Source organism: Triturus cristatus, chromosome 11 (assembly GCF_964204655.1).
Source record: "Triturus cristatus chromosome 11, aTriCri1.1, whole genome shotgun sequence".
Lineage (NCBI taxonomy): Eukaryota > Metazoa > Chordata > Amphibia > Caudata > Salamandridae > Triturus > Triturus cristatus.
Window position 1 is genome coordinate 1,037,930,699 of NC_140594.1, and position 9,512 is coordinate 1,037,940,210.

The following is a 9,512-nucleotide window of genomic DNA, read 5'->3' on the forward strand; positions in this document are numbered from 1 at the left end:
TAGGTGTTAGAAAAGTGCAAACATTTTTGCCTCTGTTATGGGTCTGTGTGCATGAATACCATATTTTCAGGTTTAGTGGTGACAGTTCCCACCAGTTGAAAGATGGTGGGAGGATCTAGGGTGAATACGGTAGCATGAGCAGTTTGCACTCAGGTTGTCATATGAGCTAGTGCTAAAACTGAGACAGCCGTTTGCTTCCATTTTAGTCCAGCCATTCACCTGTAAATGCCCTTGAATGTGCCTCAAACTAAACTTATTTATATGTGGGAGTGAATGCTGTGATCATAGTGTGGGAGGGATATATCTCTGCTGATAAAGGTCCATTGTTCCATCCCCTTAGTCACACTCAGCATATTTTTAGGTCAGGGTTTTGCAGTGCTTAATTTGTACCAGAATACGTGCTGGTCACATGCATGCTGCCAGGGGTGCCGAATCCCGAGGCTGCATAGTCTTGATTCCACGTCATGTCTTTTTCATCCACCACCAGACACTCACTGCCTCTTTATCTCACTCTGGCAGGTTCTTTTTCATCCCTCCTTTCTCCCGTTTCCACTGTTTTCCATCTTTTTCCTTTTCCCCATTTGAGGTTTGCTCTCGCTTGTTCTGGGTCAATCTCTGGTGAGGATAATAAGCGCCGGTGGGCCCTACCTGCAACCATCAGCTTGAATTAAGCACTGGGGGCTTGACAGAACAGTTGTCAAACAGACCTATTCCTATTAACATAAAAAGAGTGGGCTTTGGGTCTGTCCCTTTCATCCATTTGCTTTATCTGACCACGCTTTTTAAGCAATTGGCTTGAGAGTTTGTCAGTCAAGCCTTGGCTCTGCCCAGTGGAGTATTCCTATCTCAACTGATGCTATTGGTTATTAGGGTGCATCCTTCTGCAGCCACCAGGGTGCCTGCACTGCATTGCCTAGGAGGGTGCACTTATGTGCTAACACTGCGTGGATTAGCACATAGTGCTGGAGTTGGCAAAACATTACTGTGTTTTGCTCGATCACAATTTTCACTCATAAAGTAGAATAGCGAGTTAATGTGCGCTGCAAAGCACATCGTGTAACGGCAGATCACAGAATTGCATTTAATGTGGAAAGATGAGTGGGTTGCTGATTTTGATGCAAGATCACTTTGTTACTCCCAGTTCATAGGTTGCAATCCTTCTAATATAGCACAGTGATCTATTTACTGGCATCAAGGAGCTACAGGCAAACTGCAAGTCACTGTTTAGATCCGTATTTTTCACGTGTTTTTATGATTTGTTGTCTCTCTCTGTATGAAGTAAAGCGCTCCAATACCCCCCACTGGGATGAGTAGTACTATAAAAGAATTAAGTAAAAAATTCATTGGTAGGTGCCCTTTAAATCATTATTACTGTATTTAATTACACACACAGATAAATCGTGCATTCTTTTAGTGCATGCACCTCTCTTACATACATGGGTTGAACTAAGTCAAAAACCTGCCTCCAAGTTATAGTTTCTCTAAAGTACTTGTGAACTGATGCGCTATGTACTTTTGTTTCCTTCCAATACAATGTGCTTCTAGGTCCTGGGCTCCAGGTGGCTTCCAACCAGGATGCTACTCAAACAAAAGAAGGGCTGATGGCCCTTTAAATTAGGCCTTTGTTTGTACCTAGCTTGATGTGAAAATAAGAACGCCCGCTCGCACCTACATGTAAGTTGCTGCATGGAACGGAATGCAGACAAAGGAGCTTATTTACAAGCCCTTTGCGCCACTCGTAGGTCACTTTTCACATGTTAAAAACGACGCAAAAGTGGCACAAGAGGCTTGTAAATAAGCACCAAAGTGCGGGTGCTGCTGAATTGTGTCCAGGTAATGAAAAATGACACCTGGGCCAATTCAGAAAATTTCCCTGGTTCGGATGGCTTGCAGTTCTGGCCCAGAAATAGCTGCTGGAACCAGGGTATGCCTGATGGAACCTGGTTCCCGAGTGATCACCCTACTTTCCAGCACTGTTAGCACATAAAACCGAGACCATTTGGCTTTGCTACTGCTTGTTCATAAAGGGCTGGTTCTATGGCAAGGCTGGTACAGGCCTAGAGCTGCACCTGTACGGGGCATCTGATAACTCTTATATGAATCAACTATACTCTCACTGTGAAAACTGGTGGTGAAATGTCAGTTTGACTAAATGCCAGAAGTCTTTGCACCACTCCTGTTCTCATTCTACATTTACTGTGCTGCCCCCAGCATTTACTAACCTGCACCTTTTTGTGAGGAGTCACTCTGATGTAAACGTCAAGGGGCAGATTTACAACCCCCTTGCAACACTTTTACGCCACTGTTGCATTCCTTTTGTGACGCAGTAGCGTCGTAAACAATGCGCCGTATTGCGGCACATTTACAACGTGATGCATCTAGGGAGAGACGTCACGTATAATGTATGCGGGGGGCGTTCCGACTTAAGAAAGCCTTGTAAAAGTGACGCAGAAATCTACAAGATTTCACTGCGTCACTTCTACGCCACTGTGTCAAAACCTTACGCCTGCTTGAAGCAGGCATAAAGAGTGACACAGCACAATAGGAATAGGCATTCCTGAGCATTGCTGGAGTTGCTTTGTGCTTGCAGACGTCCGACTGATTCCGCCATCGAGCCACAGCTTCTAATCGGCAATCGAGCCGTCCAACAGACATACTTGTACCTATCCTTTACCGGGTATTCCTGAAGAATTCTACTGACACCGCCATTGTAGCAGCGCTCTCACCCCCAATCGCCGCCAATTCAGCAGCGCTCCAGAAGCACCTTCTGTTCCCTAACCCAAACCTGTTTAGTCTGATAGGCTCTACCTTACAGACAGGTACCTTATGTCCTGATGATGAACTGCTCATTCTCTCCACGGTTCGAAACGCCGTCGACACCTTGATACACCTTATACGAAAAACTGCTATTTATTTCATTGTAAAGGTGTTTTTTGCGATTTGTTCCTCACAATTCTGTGTATACTCATGTGTAACAAACCAATTAGCATTGCCTGAGCCTCCTGTTGTTCGCCGCTCTCTCTTGTACCTCATGGCTAAGTAGGACACAGGCTTGTGTCCCACTTTATGTACTGTTTGTACTAATTGTTTTTAAAATTGTTTAAAAGTAAATATTAGACCTCTGCCTGGCTGGGCAAGTCAAGCCAATATAGTAACGACTGAGTCTATATTCATTTTGCTCTCAAAAATTCTTCCTTCTAGGGACCATTGTTATCTAGAATAATTAACTCCCAAGGTCCCTGGTCCATTACCTTTGGGTTCCCTTGTTGTTTAAAATATGCAACACGACTCCAGCAATGCGTTGCCTTTACGCCAAAAGATTGTGCCACGGTACACCGCATTGTAAATGCGACGGGGCAGATTTACAAGCCCCGTGCGCCACTTTTGCGCCGCCGATGTGTCAATTCTGTGACGCAGCGGCAGCGTAAAGCTAGCACCATGCTGCGGGGGATTTACAAAGTGACGCATCAAGGGAGATGCGTCACGTTGTAAAGCCCTGCGCCACATGAAACCTGCGTCAGGTTTCATGTGAGCGTTCCGGCGCGGGGGGGGGGGGGGGGGGGGGGGGGGTTCCGGTGTAGGAATGCCTCAGAAAAGTGCCTGAGTGAAATCTACAAGATTTCACTCTGTCACTTTTCCGACCCCGCTGCGTCAAAACCTTGCACCTGCTTGAAGCAGGCGTAAGGTGTGACGCACCATGTGCAATATAGGCCAGGTAGGCACAGTGCTGGAGTTGCGTCACGCCCACGACACAACTCCAGCACAGCGCCAACGTTACAACGGCAGATGCATCACGCATCTGCACTTCCTTGCGCCATGATGCGCCGCATTTCCGTGGTGGCGCAAGGATTGTGATGCGTGTCCCAAGTTTCCTGGCGCATCCCTGCTGATTTGCAGGGATGCGCCAGGAATTGTAAACCTGCCCCAACGCATCCATGGTGGCGCAAGGGTTTTTTTGCGTGACGCAAAATTAACTGACGCATCTCTGCTAATACGCAGAGATGCGTCAGTTATTGTAAATCTGCCCCCAAGTTTCTAAAATTGATGGAAACTACTACCACTTAGCCCGTTTCTCAGCACGCCAATGCTTGATACGTAAATCAAGGCCCGGGAAGAAAAGGCGATTTGACCAGGATCACACCACGTCATGGAAGCCGGGACTCAGGCAGCATAACCGAAAACATAACCAAAAGCAAGTTTTCATTGCTACAAATGTAACTAGGTTTCCATTGTGTGTATCAAGTTTTATTACTGTATTGTGCGATGTTCCTATGACTAACCAAACACACTGTTACTGTACAAAACCACAGCTTTCTCGCGATTGTGTATCCATTCCAAATGTTTCCTGTTGATGCGCTTTCCCCAGCCTGCGCCACATTGTGTCAGACTTGAGCTGTCTCCGGCAAGGCCTGCCCCTCCTCCCCTAATCCTTTCAGGAATACAAAGTCGTCCCTTTAAAGAAGTGGCACGCTCCTGCGCGCACGCCTTCCCTCCCCCATCTGTGTGCATGGTTCGCTCCTGCCTATATTTACTGGCTCTCCTCGTTTGACAGCATCATTTCTGGAGCAGCCGGGGGGGAGAGGAAGTCCGTCCCAGCCAAGAGGGGAAGCAGCAGGCTGCTCTCAATTCAATGAAGGGAAGCGGTGCAGGAGCCCAGCCAGGGTCAGTGCACTAAGGGCGGCAGACGGAGCTCCCCCGCCGGGGACAGAAACAGGACACGGGCAGTGACAGTGACCCGTGCGTGCCAGGGAAGCCGATACCTGGAGCGCAGGAGGGGTGGGGGGGGGTCTGACCCTTCCTTTCCATCGGAGCACAGTTTCCATGCGCTAGAACGGAAGTCTCAGAAGCGAAAACACTGCGTGCAGCTGGGGAAGCTGACACTGGAAGCAGGGGGAAACACTGGAGCTGAGGCAGTGAGCTCCAAGAAGAGGATCGAGCGGCGCTACAAGCCGTAAAAAGGGATCGAGCAGTGCTGCACGCCGAGAAAGGCGATCGACCACAGCTACGCGCAGTGAAAGGGAATCGAGCAGCGCTAAACCCCGTGAAAGGACATCGAAGCGCTTGGCTGAAACACGGCATCCAACAGGGGGATCGTGCAGCAAAGACATGCAGCGTGAGGACGCCAGGGGCTGAGTCTAAACACTGGATATAGCAAGCCTCTTAGTGCAGGAAGCGCACTGCGGGCAGTGAAAAGGCATCCAGCGGCTGAGTGCACACACAGGATCCGAGACACTTGCACACTGGGGCAGGGAGCGCTATATCTGAGAAACTGTGCCTGCAACAAAGGGAAATCGTGAACCTGGACCACTGCATGCAGCGCCTGCAGGGAAAAGGACACTGGCGTCGAGCGAGGAACCGGGAACAGTGCGTGCACTGAATACATGACTGATTCCGAGACACTTTGCAAGCCGTGACAGGCGACCCAATAGTCGAGCCTGCGTGCGTTCAAAAATATAAATCTATGAGAGGAGACATCCTGCGAGCAAAGGAATGAAAGTGAAGACGCCCCGCGCGCAGTAAAATGTTACAACCGTGTCCGTGAGGCCGCGGAGATTTAAAGGCGCAGAGGACAGACAGACTGCAAAGGATTCCAAGAAGCTGCGCGTGCTAATGAGAAAACCCTGGAGCTGTGTGACTGTGCAACGGGAGGAATAGGGCCGTGCGTGCAAAAGAAGTGGATCCGAAAGACTGACAGCAATCCGGCCCCCCCTGGGCAGGAGTTGATCCACAGACCCCTCGCTCTGGCATGCACCCGCTCTGAGCCCGGCGCCTCCCACCCCAGCCCAGCCGGCCTCAGGCAGACATGCTGCCCTGGAAAAAGAACAAGTTCGAGCTGATCGAGGAGGACAAGCAGAGCAAGCCCAAGGCGTACGCCGTGAGCCTGCACTGCTCGGCGCTGTCCACGCTCGCCAAGGGCTGCCCGGAGAGCGCGCTGAGCCGCGTGGGCAGCATGTTCAAGTCCCGGCGCAAGAAGATCCGCATCACTGCCGAGGACCCCAGCTACACCGTGCTGTACCTGGGCAACGCCACCACGCTGCAGTCCCGCGGGGAGGGCTGCACCGACGCCGCCGTGGCCAAGATCTGGGCCAAGAGCGGCCTGGGCCGGCAGGGCAGCCGCATGCGGCTGACGGTGAGCGCGCAGGGCTTGCGCATGGTGCACGCCGAGGACCGCCAGCCGCCCCGGCCCGGCCATCTCTACCTGCTGCACCGGGTCACTTACTGCGTGGCCGACCCCCGGCTGCCCCGAGTCTTCGCCTGGGTGTACCGGCACGAGATGCGCCACAAGGCGGTGATGCTGCGCTGCCACGCCGTGCTGGTGTCGCGGCCCGAGAAGGCGCGGGCCATGGCGCTGCTGCTCTACCAGACCTCGGCGGCGGCGCTGCAGGAGTTCAAGCGCCTTAAGCGCCGCGACGACGCGCGGCACCAGCAGCAGCAGCTGCTCCTAGGCGGTGCCGGGGCCGAGCAGAGCGGAGTGCCGCTGGTGCCCCTGCGCAAGCTGCTGCTGAACGGCCAGTGCTGCTACAAGCCGCCGGTGGAGCGCAGCCGCAGCGCGCCCAAGCTGGGCTGCATCGCCGAGGACGTGCGCGGAGAGGAGGAGGAGCGCCGCGAAGCGCTGCGCCGCGAGCACTGCGAGGACACGCTGCTGCAGCCGCGGGGCCCCGGCCAGGAGCGGGCTCGCAGCCCCGAGCTGGCGCAGCTCATCCACGGCCTGGGCGCGCTCAGCATCGGCAACGACCTGCAGAGCCTGCGGGCGGACCTGCGCGTCACCCGGCTGCTGTCCGGGGAGAGCACGGGCAGCGAGTCCTCCATCGAGAGCAGCGGCAGCCAGGAGCCCGCCAGCCCCGTGGGGGAGGAGGGAGAGGACGACGAGGAGGACGGGGAGGATGAAGAGGAGGAGGAGGGGGGTGACACGGGCTGAAGGGCCGAGTGAAAGGACCGCCGCAGGCCGGGTCTCGAGAACTAAGGGGCCCAGGGCCACATGAGGCTGTGAGAACTGAGGCGCCCAGGGACTGAGGCTGTGAAAACTGAGGGCCGGACTGGGGGGCAATATGACACCTTTTCCTGGGGATCCAATGATTCATGCAGGGGCCTGGGTCCCAGGGGCCTCGAGACATGGATTGAAACGGCCCAGGCATCGAAACGGAGGGCATAAGGACCCCTTCGCGCGGAGCGAGGGACCAGGCAGATTCGTGCACTATGGACATGGGTTTAGCCATAGGGACTGTGGGGGCCCGGTGACAACAGCATATGCACAGGTGCTCACTGCAGAGACCGAGGGTTCAAGGCATAGGGTGTCTTGCACAAGGGTGTAGACTCAGGGCGCAATACACACCTCCGCACAGTACATTGCACAGGGGGGGCGCTCAGCACACACATTCTTATCTTGGGGCACAGTTATTAGAGGGCAGGGTACATAAGGTTTCAGATTTGCATCCATACACAGATGACCTGGGCAGAAACACTCATGCACCCACAGGCGCAGGGACCCAGAACCCAGTCCACTCATTTTTTGCAGTACACTGGACAGGGGCTTGGTATCTGGGGGGCGCGCGCACACATTTATCAAGGTGCACAGCGATTGACGAGGAAAGCCATATTAACTCCTACAGCCTCACATATGGCGTAAAGGGCCTGGCCCCATAGTTTCATGCACTTAGGGCCATCATGACTCGTGCATCACGGAGCACAGGGACTAGGCGACCAGAGCATAGTAGGGGCAACCACACAAATCCCAGGGGAGGGGAGTCTGGGCCCTTGTTATGCTGGTGACACAGAAAGGGACTCTGGCAGATAGGGGACCAGTCAGAGCTGACACAAACCACCTCTAACATTGCTTAGGCGCCTGGTGTCGGTGATGAACCAAGAATAGTCTCTCAAACACTTCATTAGGACAGGGTGACTGCCTCCTCTAGGAAATACTCATAAAAGGCGCCATTTTGTTTCCACCAGTGAGGGACAGATCGATTGTGCAATCAGCCAGGAGTGGGTGGGCCTTCCACCCAGGCTCTACCTATTGTTTACAAAGGGTCCTTGGCATCTTGACAAGTCTAGCATCCACCCCAGTTGTCACATCTATGCTTCGGGGGCTCCAGGACTACCAACCAGTGTGGGCAGGGGGAGTGAACCCCCAAACCATCCCACTCAGCTGTACATTTCTGGGGGGACAAACATCTGAAACCCTTCTTCACACACCTCGGAATGGTAGGGTTCAGCTGAATTATGACTGAATAGTGCAATGAAAAATAAGCTTTGCTATGGACTGCTTGTGCAGAGGACACTAGTTTTATTCTTTTCTCCGCAGACCTGGATTGTTCTTCAAAATATGAGACACTGACTGTTCCCCCGCTACCTGCCACCACCACCACCGCTCGTGTGTCCCAGCCTCAGCCCTCTCTGGTTCACGACTGTACCCCAACGGTGGAGCCTCGCATGCCTGAGGAAGACAACTGTGCAATACTTTGGGCTTCAACAGCCCCGCACAAGGTGACCTACTTTGACATTGTATTTTGCACACATAAAAAACGTTAATTTATAACTTCTGCGAACGGGCTATTTCAGCCCCAAACGTAGCATCCGTGCCCCCTCCATGTAGAAACGCATTCAACTGTATTCCCTTAAGTTCTTGTCCTGTTATTTCCGTGCACGAACTTCCCTGTTTACCTCCAACTCCACTTGTGGAAGATCTGCCAAAAACGCTCTTGGGGAGCAGTTCTTTTTTTGTTTACACTTCAGAAATTATCCACCGGGTGTTCCCTACGTAAAAAACAACACATTCCATGACATCCCCTTTTTTTTTTTTTTTTTTTTTTTTTTTTTTAAAGTTTTGCACTGTTGTGAAGTATTTTTGCCTGTGTTTCCAAATGATACGTTTATTTCGTACATAGTGATATCTTATGTACGTGTTTTTATCTTTGCTGTGCAAAAGAAACAAAATGGCCTATTGGTGTTCACCTGTACATAGAAAAAATGTACATATGTATAAAATACATTAGTTATTTTTTACAGACAGCGCTGTTCTGTTTGCACATCCGAAAACCAATAAAAGAATAATTTAAGATATAGATTTGTCTTTTTGTGGTATGGTGTAAAGTCCTTTGTAAACTCACTAACATGTATTTAGTTTGCCAAGACCAGGTGAATGTTGTGAAATGACACAGCACTGTGATATTTTATCAGGGTAAAGGTGTACACATTTTCCAAAAATGTAGTTCATAAGATGGTGGCTCTTGCTAAGGCAGTGGAGTCTTTAATTATAAATGTCCCTGTAGCAGGCATTCTAGTGTTTTTCTGCTGGTATTAGGAGCTACATCTGCAGAAAGCATGCCATGTTAGGTGCTCGTGTAGCACTAACCAGCTGTGAAGTGCTACAGAACATCAGACGAGAGATGGTTGGAATGACAACTGGCCCCAGGGTTCCTGAGAGAGAAACAGACAGATCTACTGTAAGATGTGATTTCCCAACAGGCCTCTGTTTCTGTACCGCTGGAGGCATTGGGGCAGAGTTGGTGCAA

At 51.6% G+C, this 9,512-nt stretch overlaps 1 protein-coding gene across 1 annotated transcript; it reads left to right on the forward strand.

Moving 5' to 3' along the window:
* Window positions 1–4,570: 4,570 nt before the first annotated feature.
* Window positions 4,571–9,040, forward strand: FAM43A (family with sequence similarity 43 member A). The gene has a single exon (XM_085635261.1). The coding sequence runs from the start codon at window positions 5,804–5,806 to the stop codon at window positions 6,917–6,919; it is 1,116 nt and encodes a 371-aa protein (XP_085491387.1). The 5' UTR covers window positions 4,571–5,803; the 3' UTR covers window positions 6,920–9,040.
* The last annotated feature ends 472 nt before the right edge of the window (window positions 9,041–9,512 follow it).

Coding starts and splice junctions, on each gene's coding strand:
- FAM43A (XM_085635261.1), top strand. CDS start 5,804: ATGCTGCCCTGGAAAAAGAACAAGTTCGAGCTGATCGAGGAGGACAAG.